The sequence below is a fragment of the Palaemon carinicauda genome, chromosome 9 (genome assembly GCF_036898095.1).
Source record: "Palaemon carinicauda isolate YSFRI2023 chromosome 9, ASM3689809v2, whole genome shotgun sequence".
Lineage (NCBI taxonomy): Eukaryota > Metazoa > Arthropoda > Malacostraca > Decapoda > Palaemonidae > Palaemon > Palaemon carinicauda.
The window spans coordinates 146,863,900-146,880,762 of record NC_090733.1 but is presented as its reverse complement, the minus strand read 5'-3'; the positions used below and the strand labels follow the sequence as shown (position 1 = coordinate 146,880,762).

At 45.5% G+C, this 16,863-nt stretch overlaps 2 protein-coding genes across 3 annotated transcripts in view; both read left to right on the top strand.

The window, feature by feature from the left end:
• Positions 1 to 16,863, top strand: part of LOC137647242 (solute carrier family 53 member 1-like) — a 318,023-nt gene that overhangs the window by 264,323 nt on the left and 36,837 nt on the right. The window lies entirely within an intron of this gene.
• LOC137647244 (solute carrier family 53 member 1-like) overlaps positions 1 to 16,863 on the top strand; it is a 65,599-nt gene that overhangs the window by 15,862 nt on the left and 32,874 nt on the right. For both annotated transcript variants that reach the window (XM_068380632.1, XM_068380631.1), the window contains exons 2-8: positions 3,596 to 3,702; positions 4,717 to 4,861; positions 5,317 to 5,567; positions 5,798 to 5,893; positions 6,138 to 6,303; positions 6,566 to 6,769; positions 15,423 to 15,586. In XM_068380632.1, coding sequence (XP_068236733.1) covers positions 3,625 to 3,702; positions 4,717 to 4,861; positions 5,317 to 5,567; positions 5,798 to 5,893; positions 6,138 to 6,303; positions 6,566 to 6,769; positions 15,423 to 15,586 — 1,104 coding nt within the window. In that variant the 5' untranslated portion in view covers positions 3,596 to 3,624. The remainder of the gene's footprint in view (positions 1 to 3,595; positions 3,703 to 4,716; positions 4,862 to 5,316; positions 5,568 to 5,797; positions 5,894 to 6,137; positions 6,304 to 6,565; positions 6,770 to 15,422; positions 15,587 to 16,863) is intronic.

The window sequence follows — 16,863 nt, the reverse complement described above, 5'->3', positions numbered from 1 at the left end:
GTTCACGAGGGTCTTCGTGACAGTCTCAGTGTGGGCTCACGAACGGGGTATCCGTCTCATCAGATACCTAGACGACTGGTTGTTCCTTTCCCACTCAAAGGCCCTCTTGGAGGAGCAAGGGAGAAACCTCCTCCAGTTCTGCAGGAATCTGGGAATCGTAATCAATCTGGAAAAGTCGAACTTAACACCATCCAACAGAATGGGATACTTGGGGATGACGTTGGATACCGTGCAGGGGGTTTTCCCCTCGGAAGACAGGATACGGAACCTCAAGCACATCATTCAGCCGTTCCTGTCAGAACATTCCAGGAGGGCGAGAGACTGGCAGAGACTGATAGGTCACCTGGTCTCATTGGAGAAACTGGCTCCCCAAGGGAGGAAGAGGCTCAGACCCATTCAATGGAACCTCAAGAGCCTCTGGTCCCAGACAGACTCTCAGAAGGCGTTAATTCCAATCCTTCCAGACACGAGAACCTCCCTAGAATGGTGGCACTGCCAGTCGAACTCCCTCAAGGGGATGCCCCTCGGGTCCAGTCCCCCCGAGTACCTCCTGTTCACAGACGCCTCCAACCAAGGGTGGGGGGCCCACCTTCTGGAAGAGACAGCAAGCGGTACCTGGTCGGGGAGCGAAAAGCGTCTACACATCAATGTCCTAGAACTAAGAGCAGTCCAGAAGGCATGTCTTCACTTTGCAAGTCGGCTAAAGGGAAACACCGTGGCGTTAATGTGCGACAACGCCACGGTAGTGGCCTACATAAAGAAGCAAGGGGGCATGAGATCGAAAGAACTGTGCGACCTCGCCATAAGCATCCTACATTGGGCGGACGAGCAGCAAGTGGTGCTGCTAGCAAGGTTCATCCCCGGGAAGAAAAACGTGCTAGCCGACGGCCTCAGCAGAATGGGTCAAATAGTGGGGACAGAGTGGTCTCTACACCCAGAAGTAGCCAGACTCATCATTCAACGCTGGGGCTCCCCAGTGATGGACCTCTTTGCAACAAAGCTCAATGCCCAACTACCGGTCTATTGCTCCCCGGTCCCAGACCAAAAGGCAGCCCTAGAAGACGCCTTCCAGCACAAGTGGGACAACCTGGACGTGTACGCTTTTCCCCCCTTCACGTTGATAAGGCAGGTACTCAACAGAGTAAGGGCCTCCCGAAACCTAAGGATGACTTTGGTAGCGCCCTGGTGGCCGGAGAGAGAGTGGTTCGCGGACCTAAAAGACCTAGCGAGCCAACCGCCTTGACCTCTGCCCGCCAGGTCAGACCTCCTGCACCAACCGCACTTCCTCAGGCTCCACGACAACCCTCTCTCTCTTCGCCTTCACGCCTGGAGACTATCGAGCGGCTCTTGAAGAAGGAGGGGTACTCCTCCGCCACAGCTAAGAGAATGTCCCTATACCTGAGGAAATCCTCTACTGCAGTATACCAGGCGAAGTGGGCCTCCTTCACGAAGTGGTGCTCGGAGAAACACATTAGACCTCTTAAAGCTTCGGTCCCGGACATAGCTGAGTTTCTGGTGTATCTTAGAGATAAAGTGGGAATGTCAATCCCAGCCATTAAAGGAGTTCGAGCCGCCTTACGCCAAGTCTTCCTCCTGAAAGGCATCGACCTGGGGACCTCGAGACACATAGCGATGCTGATTAGGAGTTTCGAGCAATCCTGCCCCCCTCAAGCTAGGAGAGTGCCCAGGTGGGACCTAGCCAAGGTCTTGAAGATGCTAAGTCTTCCTCCCTTTGAACCCCTGAAAGATATCGGGGACAAAGACCTCACCCTCAAGACCGTCTTCTTGCTAGCCTTAGCTTCGGCTAAGAGAGTGGGCGAGATCCATGGTCTGTCTTACGACGTTTCGCACTCCAAAGGGTGGAAAGAAGTGTCCTTCAGGTTCGTGCCCTCCTTTGTGGCGAAGACTCAGAACCCAGCAGTCTGGGACCCGAGGTTTGAAGGTTTCTCAATTCCTGCCATTCCCAAGACGGGCATTACGGAAGACTTGAAGTTATGCCCAGTACGGACGCTCAGAAAATACCTGGAAAGGACAGCTCATCTCCGACCAGGTGCCAAGAACCTCTTCGTTTCCACAGGTGTTAATTGGAAACAAGTTTCCAAGAACACCATTTCCTTCTGGCTGAGACAAGTCATCGCTAGAACCTATGAAGAGGATGGAATGGCAGTGCCAGGCACTCCCCGCCCCCATGACATCAGGGGTCTGAGCACCTCCTTGGCCTTTGAGAGAAACATGGCGGTGGGGCAGATCCTGCAGGCAGGCACTTGGTCGCACCAGTCGACCTTTACTGCCCACTACCTCAAGGATTATTCAAGAAAATCCTTGGACGGGTTCTCCATTGGGACAGTCATTGCCGCCCTCCAAGCCGTGTAGCTGTAGGCCAGAAACTGTCCCCAACGGTGAACAAATTCTTCGCGACTACATCAGGAGAAAATCGCCAGAAGAAATTGTAAGAGGTGAGTCTTAGATAATAGCGTAAGGTTCCACAGTTACCCTCACTCCGCACTCTGATAGGCCCCGCATTCCATAGCCCTCTAGGCACTATGTGCCGAGTCAAGTGTCAGAATAGCACTCCCGCCTCCTAAAGTATAAGTCTCCAAGAAAAGTAGTTCTCGGTAAGTATTTTGTGTTGGAACAAATCAAAAATTTTAAATAATTTTTATTTTTCCTAACATACTTGCCGAGAACTACTTTCGGGTAATGGCCCTCCCTTCCGTCCCCGAGTGCCATCCTTCCATTGCCAAGTTGGGCTAAGCGACGAACTTAATGAGGACGCTGACCCAGAGAAGCAGTGACCTGCCCTAATCCTGTCCTCAGGGCGCATTCTCTGGCGGCGGGGGTGAGCCTATGTAGAGCGGAGTAAGGGGGGTAACGGCGGGAAAAACCTTGGTCGAGATTGAGGGATTCACAAGTGACTCCAAGAAAAGTAGTTCTCGGTAAGTATGTTAGGAAAAATAAAAATTATTTAAAATTTTTGATATTTACTCAACTAGTTGCCTTGCATGGTATTCAGTGTAAGCTATGCCTCAGAGTTTACAATGCAAGGAGTTATCTATTTTGTCATGGTCTTGTCTTAGCTGACGGGCAAAAGTAAAGACTCATATTATCACTGATTGCAAATAATGCAGTGTAATTGATGTTGATATTCAGATGTTTTGAACAAGATGAGTGAGCTTCTTGTATGTTATTTAATGGTAACTGTATCAAGGAGTTTACTACATTGTGAGTTTATCGTGTATAGTATGTTGATCTTCCATCAGGTGTAAAATTGATTTAAAAAGGCGATTTAAATGTCAACAACATGAAACCCTTATTATATATATTATAAAACCTTTCAATCAAGGGTTTTTAATGTTATGTTATGTTCTCTTTTGTTTGAAGATGTCACCACGGAATTAACTCTTCATTGTTTTTTTTTTTTTTTCAATAGATAACAGGATGATGTGAATGCTCACTAAATGAGGTTAAGATTCAGATAAGAATATATTGGAAGTGAATTCTTTCATAAGATTAAATCTAAATGGGAAAATGTAATCTAAGAGTTCAGATTTTCTTAAATGCCGTCCACTTATTTCGTAAAATTTTTTTTTTCCAGAAAATATCTAGTCATCACCACCCACCAAAATGAAGTTTGCAGAGCACCTCGCAGCGCACATCACTCCAGAATGGAGGAAGCAGTATATAAGTTATGAAGAAATGAAGGTAAAGTATGCATCTGGTCATGTTAGCTTATATGTACGCTATGGGATGTCGTGGGAAATTGTTTTTTTTTTTTTTTCCTTACATTACTTAAGATTCTGTTGAATATCTTATCTTCATAAACTAGTGGAGAGGTAAGCACATTTAATAGTGCATGAAGATATTTTGTGTTGTTTATTATACAGTAGCTACAGCTTGTCTTAATTTTCTCCAATTTACATCTTAATTTGTCACTTTTCCCTACACTAATCTTCCATTGAAAGAAAATATTGGTGTTTATAAATCAAAATTGTCTCTTAAAGGATAGAAATAGGATAACTGCAAAGATTATTTAACATAAATCTTTGGTTCATCTAGATGAGATATATTTATATTAGATGAGAATTTCACCCATTTTTTTTTTTTTTGTGGGTCGATCTGTGACGGCCGGTGAAAAGGGTCCTTCTTTACACTTTTCTAAAATAAATCTTCCAAATATACTAGAGAAAGATAAAAGCATTGAATGCAGAGGTTACAACCCTCGCGCGATCACCTTGTGGGTGTCGTGTATTTAACAAGGGCGTGTGAAAACCCCTATTCACAGGCTGTCTTCTATTTAGATAATCCCTTCATCAAAGGGGAGGGCCGTGACGGGCGTCACAGGTCTCTCCCCAGAAATAGATTTTTCCTTCGTCAAAATCCCTTTATTATAAAACCAAGCAGTTTATACGTTATTATAAATGTACAGTATCGTATTATTATCCATGATGTGTACTCATTCTTATGAGCAAGTCAAAAGGTAATTGACTAATTCTGGAATTGGCTTGGATCCTCTTAACATCAAGCCACATCTTTTAGAATCTACAGTATAGTATATGTGGTACAATATGTGAATATTTTTATTAACTTCCATTTATGTGGTGTGAAAAATTCTCGGTAAAGACCTTCATCCTCATAATAATAGTTATACTAATACTGATGTACTTTACTAGATTTATTATTGTTTTGAAACTACATTAATTCTTCAATTATTTTCAGGCCATGTTGTACGCTGCTGTTGAGCAGGCGCCGTCCCCTGAAGTAACAGAGCCTGAAGTTATAGTAAGATATTATGCTAGGTTTGATGAGCAATTTTTCCGAGTATGCGACAAAGAACTGGCAAAAATCAACACATTTTTCTCAGGTTAGTTGTTGTTGAATTATTATTACTGTATATCTGGGAACTACTGTAGTTATTTATATACAGTGAACAATGCTGTTTCTTTTAGAAGTAGTAGTTTCAGATAGTTTTTGATGTTGTAAGTAAAAACCTTAAAATACACTAAAGATATGTCTTGATAATCTTTTATGAAAAGGGGGAAAGAGGGTTGTTTTGTATGCTTGTGGTTTCTATACTGTATAACATTAAAGAATTCATGTTAGTTCCTTCACTAACAAATCTTACTTTATTTATAGGATTATCCTTTCGACAAAGCTGACAGGATAATCCCTTTGAATTACTACAGGTTTGTATTAGGGAAAATACAAATTATCTCCAAATTTGTCATTTTCCTACTTATTTGGCAAGAATACATTTTATTCATTATTGCACAATACTGTTTTATCAATATTCTTATTGAAAATATATTCTTTTTGCAGAAAAAATGGCCGAGGCTACGAGAAAATGCTCCACATTAAAATCTGACCTTCAAGCATCTAAAGATCAACACGGTGACGGACTGAGAAACAGGAAAGGTTTTACTTTCCTGCCAAAGATTAATGTCCCTGCCAGAAAGATGCAAGATCTCAAACTAGCATTTTCAGAGTTCTACCTTAGTCTTATTCTGTTACAGAATTACCAAAACCTCAACTTCACTGGGTTTAGAAAGATTTTAAAAAAGCATGACAAGGTATGCTGATTACTGTTCTTTTTGTTTATTTATTTATTGTTTTGATGATTTTTAGAAGTTTATAAGCTATTTAATTTTAATGTATTCTTCAAATTTAGTGTCTATCTCCAGACTCCTTTTTTCTAAAGTACTACTGTAATTGGGTTTTTTCTTTATGGTCATGTAAGATTTTTTATTGGTTTCTAATATCACAAAAATAATGACATCCTACATAATTTTTTTCCTTCTAGCTCATGTCAACAAGTAATGGTGCAAAATGGAGAGAAGATAATGTAGATAATTCACCATTCAACACAAACAAAAATATTGATAAGCTTATTCAAGAGGTATGATGCATTCATCTTAACTTTATATCTGTATGATGATTATACTGGAGGGTGTAATACAACTCTCTAAGTTTATTTTATAAGTACAGTAATTAATCAGTATACATCTGAAATGTTACATTATTGAAATGGCATTAATTGTTATTTCATTACTTACTGAAATATGTTCAGAATTGCAGAATTGCAAATGCTACAACATAAGTAATAAGACTCAGGAACCACTTTATATTGAATACCATTTTAGGTCGAGGGAACTTTCACATCTGAGTTGGAACATGGCGACAGAGGAAAGGCCATGAAGCGCTTGCGTGTACCTCCTCTTGGTGAGGCACAGAGCCCATGGACTACATTTAAAGTTGGTCTCTTCTCAGGCGCATTTATCGTGCTTGTTGTTTCAGTTATTCTGTCAGGTGAGTTCACAAAGCTATTTTGTAAAATCGTTGATGGTACTTGAAGTTTGCCTAAGGTTTAATGGCTGTATTTGATTATGATGGATAGGAATAAGGAAATTATCAGTCTTCATTTGGAAACATTCATACTGTAAATTTTTTTTTTTTCAGCTCAAATTAAATACTATACTTCATTGTATTGAATACAGAGTGTATGTGATGTATTTCAAGCATTTTATTTAATAAGTCCTGAATAAATAGAACAGTTGCATTAACTTTTCAGGTATCTTCAATTGGGAACAACATAACCTTCAGATTGTACTTCGATTGTTCAGAGGACCATTGTTGATCATCTTGTTCCTCTTTCTGATTGGCATCAACATCTATGGATGGAGGTCTTCTGGTGTTAATCATGTACTTATTTTCGAAATTGACCCCAGGAATCATTTAACGGAGCAACATCTAATTGAGATAGCGGCCATATTTGGTATGATGACATATAGTACCTGGTTTCTTGTAAAATTGTTATATTATAGACAATCCTTGACATATAATAGAACTTTGGATATTTCTACTTGAATTGGTATGCTGCTGTCATTTGTTTGATTGTAAGAAATTGATTATTGTTCCGTAACCGAAATACAAACCACGCTATTTACAAAGGGTTACCTTTTAGCGTAGCTGAAATGGCGAGCCATTAGAATTTAACGAGGGTGTATTACCCCCGCGCTAGTTAGCGGGGGAGGGTAGGGGAGTGGTAGCTAGCTACCCCTCCTCCCCCTCACACACAGGTGAATACTCACTTTCACTTTTGGCTCGGACTGTGACAGACGTCTCTGTCTTGGTCCTCTCTTGGCAGCCATTGTTTGTTTTGTCTTTACTTAATCGCTTACTTTTCATTTACTCAATATATATGTAAACATGTTTTCATGTTTGTATATATATTTGAGTATAGAAATAAGTAAGTTTCCTTTTCAGATTTGTGTGTGTAGTGTACGATATCTACGTGGAGTCCTCGGCAGTTAGGCCACCACGGCGTAATTTTATGGGTGGCGATCGAGTTTGACTTATGTCTTTCTCTCTCTCTCTCTTGAGGTCGTTCACCCTTTTACTACGTTTTACTACGCCCTTGTAGCTTCCTTTCCGTGTGGGGGGGTTGCTACGCCGTACGTTTGTCTCGATTAGTTATGAATCTAATTGTAGTTGTTTTTTGTAGAACGATTCCTTTCGGGGTTTTCGTTCTTTCTTTAGTGTTCATTCTTTTTTAAATTACATTATTACATAGTTACATAATTATAATTGTTATAATTCTGTTTTGGTTACAGCTCTCCTTCCGTGAGTGTAAGTGGTTGTGAGGGCACGTGCCTGTTGTGTAATTCTTGTTCCTTTCCCTCGGGATTCCTCTTCGGAGCCTTCCCGGGGAATGAATGTGTACTAATATTATTTGTTTTATTTTTTTACAGTTACCGATCTAGTTCGTTTCTGTAATATGGCAACGGTGTGAGCTGTCTGGTTGAGTCCTGGGGATTCGGCTGTTGCTGCCTCCCCCCTTTTTTTTTTGTCAGGGGCGTGTCTCCTTCTACTGGAAGTACTCCCGTGTCGACGGACAGCTCTCCAGTTCATTTTAGAACTCTCAGGAGGCTTGCCTCCTTGGGCGGGTAACTTTCCTTCCGAGGGAAGTTTTTCCTGTCCAGGCTTGAGTTTTTCCCCTTTTGGGGAGTTCTTCTCTTGCCTTTTTTCGTGCGACTATGCTCTTGGTGCTGAGCGGTCGCACCTGCAGTTTCGCTCAAGGGGCTGGGCAACTGCAGGAGCTCCTCTTCGGAGGATTGCTCCTTTTAGGTCACTGGCTGACCAATCTCTTCCACGAAGTGTTTCTCTTTCGTTCGCGAGAGAGTACACTCATAGAGACTCCTCTTCGGAGGTTTCTTCTGTTGCGGTTGCTGTTGGCCTCCCTCGCCGTAGGCCCACCGTCTGCCTTGTCGTAAGGGCCTCTCATCTCCCTATAAGGGTGCTTGAGGCGCCTTTTTGGATCTCCGTTTGCAGCCTACAACTCCTTTTTCTCGATCTTCTGCCTTGGTGCAGATGGACAGCAGTCTGATCTCGTCTTGCGACGGGCAACGGTCTTCCCGACGGACAACGGTCTTCCCGACAGACAGCGGTCTTCCGACGGACATCAGTCTCCCGGCGGACAACGATCCCTTCGGGGCAAAGGGTTGCCCCCACGGGGGTTCTTCCCTTGCGTGTCAGGGTTTCCCTGCGCGCCCTTCTGCTGTGTTCTCTCCTGCTCAGTGTTAACACACAGGCGCTCTTCTGCTCATCAGCGCTCTCCTGTTCGTCAGCGCTTTCAAGATGATCATCCCTACTGTTCCTGTTGGTTCCTGTTATGCGCCCTGTGCGCCCACATTCGCCCTCACGATCTAGAACTTCGGTTCAGGTCGGGGTCAAGGACTCTTCTTCTATGCACAGGCTTCCACGCGTAGCCTTCTGCTCGTCAGCGATCATCAGCTCGCCAGCGATCATCAGCTCGCCAGCGATCATCAGCTCGCCAGCGATCACCTGTCTCTCGGCGATCTCCGGATCGCCCGCATGTGTTACAGCCGGCACGCCAACGTTCTCCAACACTTCTGAAGGAACATGGTTCGCCAGCTACTAGCTCACCGGCGCATGCTGATCGCCATCGCGCGACCCTCAACTGCGGATGCTGATCGCCATCGCGTGACCCTCAACTGCGGATGCTGATCGCCATCGCGCGACCCTCAACTGCGGATGCTGATCGCCATCGCGCGACCCTCAACTGCGGATGCTGATCGCCATCGCGCGACCCTCAACTGCGGATGCTGATCGCCATCGCGCGACCCTCAACTGCGGATGCTGATCGCCATCGCGCGACCCTCAACTGCGGATGCTGATCGCCATCGCGCGACCCTCAACTGCGGATGCTGATCGCCATCGCGGATGCTGCTCGCCATCGCGCGACCCTCAACTGCGGATGCTGATCGCCATCGCGGATGCTGCTCGCCATCGCGCGACCGCCCACCTGCGCATGCTGATCGCCATCGCGCGACCATGGCATGCTGATCACCATCGCGCGACCCTGCGCATACTGATCACCAGGCGCATACTGATCACCAGGCGCATGCTGATCACCATCGCACGATCGCCCTCCTGCACATGCTGCTCGCGATCGCTCACCTTCGCATACTGCTCGCCAACGCACGATTGCTCACCTGCGCATGCTGCTCGACCATCACGTCGGCATAACACAACGCGCCATTGCCAACCTGCGCGTTAGCGCTCACCAGCTCACCACCGATCGCTTGTTGATCCATATCGCCAGCGGTCTTCCTCGCCCACGCGGCTGCGGGTTTCCTCGCCATCGCGCTAATGCTTGCATTCGCCGCCTCGGACTCGCTCTCATCCACCTGCCCACCCTCACGACCGCTTGCCTGCGCGCCCGCGCGACCGCTCGCCCACGCAACCGCTTGCCTGTGCGCCCGCGCGGCCACTCGCCTGCGCGCCCACACGCCCACGTGCCTGCACGTCTACGCTCATGCGCGTCCGCGCCCATGCTCTCCAATGTTCGCCCACGCGCGAACCAACGGTTTTTCCATCGCGCGGACGGATGGTGTTCCGTCTCGCAAACCTACAGTGTTTCTTCGCACAAACGTCGGCTTATTTCTTGCAGTATCCATTGCTTGTCTATGGTTATCGCTCGCCGACCACCAGCTCTCGCCCTTCCTACAACGCTCGCCCTCCTTCTGCGCTCCTTCGCTCACCTTCGTTTGCGTTACCCCGCATGGGCGCTTCCACGTTCGCCCACGCGAAAATCTTTGAATTTCCGTCGCGCGAGCTCCAGGGCGATTGCGACCACAATTCCCAATGGGGTTTTTCGCAGCCTGGCGAGTTCTTCTGGAGCGTATTTCCAGAACACGGCCTCACCCCGTAAACGCAGAGCATGGCACTTGCAAGAATAGGAGAAGCTTAAGGGAGATCTGAGCAACACTCCTCTTTCCTGAACCTAGGTTAGCCCTTCCCCGTCATTCCCTGGAAGGATTTTTGGCGGGGGGGGGGGGGGGGGGGGGGGCTTTCCGTTCGAGATTTCTCCATCGGACAAGGGGTGACTGCTTACCTCTTCCTCTGGGAGCTTACCAGGTTCTTTCCCTCCTCGGTTACGGCCCGAGGTTTGGTTCAAGGAAGCTACAGGAAGATCAGGGGTACTTTCCTCCTCTCGAGCTCAGGCACCTTGGCCTTTCGTCGTTAAGTATCTAACTTGCGGACAAGCTCGATGTTGTACCATCTGGACGCACTGACTGAGGGCTTCCTTTGGGTGTCTCATCTGTGGAGGTCGACGACCTCAGACACCCTTCCATCCTTGAGAAGAGTTTGTTTGTGCCCAAGGACAGAAACTTAGACAGCTGCTGTGCGGAGGAAATCGACTTCTGGTTTCACTCCTCCAAGGCGCTACTTCCAGACTCTGCAGGGCTCCAGCGCCCTTTTCTTTCAACCACGTCGGCCTAAGTTATCGGCTACGACAACTGGGACAAGGTGTCCAATTGCAGTTTCCTCCTGTCAGGAACAGATGGCACGGGAGACTCCCCCGGGGGGGCATAGTCCTAAAAGGAGTTCACGAACTCTAGGATTGCAGGTTTTTCGCTGGAAGGATGCTTAAGGTTACTCACCCGAAAGACAGCTTCCCGATGCCCATTCCCGCACAATCTCTGTGATTAGCCAAGGATATCGCGCCTGCCGTCTCTGTCAGCAAATTCAGTGTTTCTGAACCTCTATGCCATAGCGTCAGCAGAGTTGCCCGGTTGGGCAGAATGATCCATACCTTAGGCGAAGGTCTTCCTTAGGATCATTGACGGCTTCACCCCCGGCCCCCTCAGTCGATCCTTTCTTGTAAGGAAGGATCTGAGAGGGGATGTCCGTAGTCGACCTCTCAGCCCTGATCAAGTTTGTCGAACAAAGTTTGGCCAGCGTAGACCAGCAGAATCGATCAGACTGGTAACGAGGCGACAGGACCCCTTAAACCCTGGATCGGAAGGACGGGTACTTTCAGTTTCCATTCCATCCATCTTCCAGGGTGCTCGTCGAATTCAGCCTAGACTGCAAGTATTCCTGCTTATGATGCAGTGTGGCTATCCCGCTGTGGCATAGCAGGTTTGTTTCCCCAGAGAACTCTCCCTGCCTTCCTCTTGGCCGCTCAGGTGCAGGCTTCCGCCTCCTCTGCTGTTTGGAGGGCTGGTCAACTACGGTAGGCTCAGGTTCGACCTTCTTCAGCACCGGGACAAGCTTCCGGATGCTTACCATGAGTGTGGGCTCATGGTATTTTGCTTGGAGCCTTCTCTTCCTCTGCCTCAACATCTGGAGTATCTGGCCATGATATTGAGTCAACGGCCTTACCACGTTGGAAACCCCGCTTCTCGTCCGTCCAGCGAGGTTATGCAACGTCGGTACTTGGATGGGTGACCACCTGGGGACGCCAGATTCTGTTACCACATCCTCCGAGCCTTCCTTTCGGTTGACTGTGGCAAGACTGAGGAGAGTCGCATTACCTGTCCTCAGTCAAGCAGAGCTTTCAGCCCTACCTTGGAACGTTTCCTAGTTCTCCTTTCCTCATTGACCCGTCTATAGTCCGAACGGTCGCCTCAGGATAAGTTCCATGTGGGGCGATCCAAGTTCCGGTGGCTTCAGGCAATGTTTAACCGGACTCCCTGGCCCTATGGGACCAGCGGAACTATTAGACCTGCAATGGGTGTTGACCTATGGAGCCTCTTGATGGTAGTGGATATTCTCGTCCTTTCCCCACATTCTTGATGCGGTTCTCGGACTCGTCAAAGGAAAGGGGGGGGGGGGGGGGGCATGTTCCGGTCCAGGCCTATGGTCAAGACCTGAAGGATACCTCTCCATCATTCAGGCAGGCTTAGGGGCCTTAGTCTGACCCCTCTACAGATCCTACAGCTACTGCCGAGTCGCCCCGTGCCCGTCGACTTCATGATTCTGGCGTATTCTAATCAACAGGGGACGCATTTTCACACCTTCACATCTTGCAGTAGAGATACCGGGATGATTGATATTCTCTCAATACCACCATCGGCTCTCTCGTTCCAGGCAGGGAAATGTTCTCTCAGACTATCCGAGCAGAGCCTCGTAGAGAGAGAGTACCTGGGGGTCTTTGACCTTGGGTAACCAGCAAGTGCTGGTCTGGGGGACCTGATCGCGACAGCTTGGAACCTCAAGCTTCCGCTATTTTTCCCCCCAGTCTCAGACCCCGAGACTCTGGCAAGATGCATTCCGATGATGGTGGGACAACTTCGACGCCTGCGTCTTCCCTCCTTTTTGTCTGTGGACAATGGGTCTCAAAAAGACCAGGTTGTCTGTCAACCTTTCAATGGGAGAGCTCCACTGGGACTATGCGCAGAACGGTTTCTGGACCCTCTGCTTCCCCTGACGGAACTCCCGGGAGAGCTTCTCCCACGGCGCAAACTACTCAAGCATCCACACTGCGACATCTCTCCCGAACAGGGGCGTCGCTTCGGCTTCATGCCTGGAGACACTACGCTTCCTCCTCAAGAGGAGACAACCCGCTACAGTCGCGGTACGGAGGTCGCGTCATCTGCGATAGTCATCCACAGGGGTCTCCCAGGCAAAGTGAAGAGTCTAAGGTGGTTGGTGCCGTGGGAGATATACCTCTTCCCTTGAGGCCTCTTCTCCAGCAATAACGGTCTTATTGCCTTTCGGCGGGAGGAAACTCCTTTCCGCTCTCGGCAATGAAGCCTGTCGCTCAGCCTTTCCCTGACCTTCAGGCTTAAAGGAATAACTTTTTCCTGCCCGCTGGATCTATCCTCGCTCATGCGAAGCTACGATCGTAACTGCCCTAGTCGGAGGAAGACCTCCAACTTGGAGCATGGCTCGGACTTTTAGTCCTTTAAGAGATCTTCTCAAGACCCTTTACGACAGGCCTCGGATTGTATTCCGCCTTGGGTCTCCTGCTCACTCTGGCCACGGCCAGTGTGCAAGCAATCTTCTTGGTCTCTTATGACTTCCCCCTTTCTAAGGAAGAGGGGAAGGCAACATTCAGGCTCGCTCCTGAGTTGTTGGCTAGACTCAGAATCTGGGGGTCCCGGCCCTTCGGTCCGATTCATTCAAGATTTCGAGTCTCCATTCTGTATCTGATGTCCCAAGACCTTCTCTTTCTTGCCAGTAAAGGAATCGAGAGGTTAGCACTGGGAACAGCTGCAGTTTGTCCTCAGTTGCAGCCGAATGGGGAGCACAAGGAGGACATGGGGGGGAGAGTCACCAGTATACCTCTTCAGCCCGGACTCAAGGACATTCATCTCGACCTGTCTCCAGACCCTCCCCCATCACATCGCCCTACAGCACGATGTTGGATACATCGCAACGTCCCTCGCCTTCGAGTAATACTACTCTGTGACGCAGGTGCTACAAGCTGGAGTCTGGAAGCATCTAATGACCGTTTTCTATCGCTCTGTGGTGGCTACACAACAGCTGGTCTAACCTCAGGCTCCTTTTTGGACAGGTAGCAGAAGGTTGAGGGCATTGTTATCAGGTTTTAGTCTGCATGAACGAAAGAAGTATGTCTGGCCCTTACTTCTTTCTTCATCATCCCCTCTACGGGGAAGCAGCATCCTGGTCTCTGCATAGCTGACCTCAAACCTCTGCAGGTAAACCATGCTTCCTTGTGTTCCGAGTATTGAGTCAATACTGTCGCGTCCCCCATACCCTGATGAGGTGGTATTGAGAACGTCCTAACCCAGAGTTCCTTCTGGAACTCCAGGTCAACTGCCTAGGACGGGTCACACTTCTTCCTTCACACACAAGCTTACGTAGGCCACATGGTTCCTTGCGGAGCAAGGAACTTGTGAGGTGCAGGGACTCCTTTTCTCGAGTGCGACTCACTCGGATTCTGAGTCCCCGGGTAAAGCCAAAGCCAGTATGGCTGGGGACTTTCCACCCTTCCTAAGGGGTAAGTCACTCTTTGTAAATAGGGTGGTTTGTATTCCGGTTACGGAACAAATGACAAATTCGAAGATAATTTGTATTTTTCCTAACCATAAAAACCTTAGCTATTTACACATTTTGCCCGCCAGCCCTGTCCCCCAAGACAAGTCCTACCTCTAAGTGAAAGTGAGTATTCACCTGTGTGTGAGGGGGAGGAGGGGTAGCTAGCTACCACTCCCCTACCCCCCCCCCCGCTAACTAGCGCGGGGATAATACACCCTCGTTAAATTCTAATGGCTCGCCATTTCAGCTACGCTAAAAGGTAACCCTTTGTAAATAGCTAAGGTTTGTATGGTTAGGAAAAATACAAATTATCTTCGAATTTGTCATTTTTATAGTAACGGAGTATACTGTATTATAGTACAATAAGTTACCGATTATTTTTACTTTACATATTTGGATCCCATTGTGACTTATACAATGAGTTAGTAAATTGTTTTACTGGAATATAACTGAATAAATAAGGGGTGCAATTCTACTCCATTAAAACTACTGGTATGTTATTTTGCGATTGATTAAAAAGTCTAAGCATTTTTCGGTTTCTTGTTCATTTTTTTTTATAAAAAAAAAAACATTTAAAAGAGGATTTTATGCTTTAAAAGTTGTTCATTGGAAATTTCCCTAGCATGTTGGTTTTTTATATATAGTACTCTACTGTATTATTATTTTATCAATGTATAGGAGTCACTTTCAAAGGTGATTTCATATGGAAGATTTTGGTTTAAAAAAAAATTGAATATTCAGATTGCATGCTATAAATTTCATTATCTTTTCATGTTTGAATGATAAAAGTTGATCAATATTAAAAAGAAATGCAGAATTTTTTCTCTGACAATTTCATGGTTTGAAAAAAAATTTAGCCTGACAATTTTTTGTAGAGATTGGTTGAATATACTTTAGTATGCATAAGTATGGGTTTTAGTACTGGGGACCGACCATATGGACATAATCATTATATTTCAGGGTTCTTTACTAAGTTTGTTATGTCTGAATTTTCTGTCGGACTAAAACTGAATTGTCAGTATAAAGCTTGTACAGTTTTCTATGAAACCTATAGTTTGTGTACTGAGAAGTATTCAGAAGTTTATATTGAAATTCTGTAATTTATTTTCATCCAGGTGTAATATGGGCGTTGAGTGTACTTGGTTTCCTGTTTGCTACTCCTCTTTCCATACCACCATATAGCGTACCATTAGCACTTTTGTGTTTTATGGTACTGTTTTTGCTTAATCCAACACGCACGTTCCATCATGAAGCTAGATTCTGGTTACTCAAAAAGCTGGTAAGTGAGATAATCAATTGAAAGAAACAATTATCAAGATTAAACAGTTCTATTTGAGTAATTTTAATTGAAATGAAATATTGAAATTGTTTTGACTTTTGACAATTACTGTGTATTTTTAGATTTACAGTATACAATTTTGAAAGTCAAGATATCATGATATTAGGGATGTGGCTACCATATTTGATTACATTAACCCTTTTACCCCCAAAGGACGTACTGGTACGTTTCACAAAACCCATCCCTTTACCCCCATGGACGTACCGGTACGTTCTTGCAAAAAACTGCTATTTAATTTTTTTTGCATATTTTTGATAATTCTTTGAGAAACTTCAAGCATTTTCCAAGAGAATGAGACCAACCTGATCTCTCTATGATGAAAATTAAGGCTGTTAGAGCAATTTAAAAAATAGATATACTGCAAAATGTGCTTGAAAAAAAATAACCCCTGGGGGTTAAGGGTTGGAAAGTTCCAGATAGCCTGGGGGTAAAAGGGTTAAGAATTAATGTTTGGTAAGGGTCCTGGCTGTAGCTCAGTGGTGTACCAAGTTGGTATTTGTTAAGCACTTTTTTAAGAGAAGCTGATACTGTACTTATAATGTTTTTAGACTTTAGGTCCAATAGAGTTTCTTGTGCCAATATTGTAATTCATAATATATATGTAAATGCTTAGATTTGGATGTCATGTTCCAATTACAGTAATTAAGCATTTATTCAGTATTTTCTCAGCTTTTATAGAAAGTCAAGTTGCTTGTAAGGTGGGAATCTTGGAGCTTGGGTAATTCCCTTGTAAATATTAATGGGAGAATTATGTAGCTTGGCTTATCCTTATGTTTACTTTTGAATTTATTCCATGGTGGAATGGTAGAATTGAGGCAAGCTTTATCTATTTTTAATTTACATTTAAGATTATTGTACCACCCCTTTTTCCAAATTTAATTCAAATTCAAAAGATTTATTGACATAAAAAAAATTATATCAAATGGTGTGTACAGTATTAGCATGCTAATGAACCTGTCAATGAATATAAGGAAAATATATGTTCATAATATTATATAAATAGTATTATACAAACAAATCAAGCAATGCCTACATTATTTATTCCAGTAAAAGTTAGGACCCTTTTTTACAATTTTGGTAAAAATATAATTTGTTCCGTAACTGGAATACAAACCTCTATTTATTGGGGTATCACTTTCAGCGAAGCTGAAAGGACGAGCCAGAATTTAGTGAGGGTTAACTACCCATCCGTTAGTTAGCGGGGTGTAGGGGGTTAG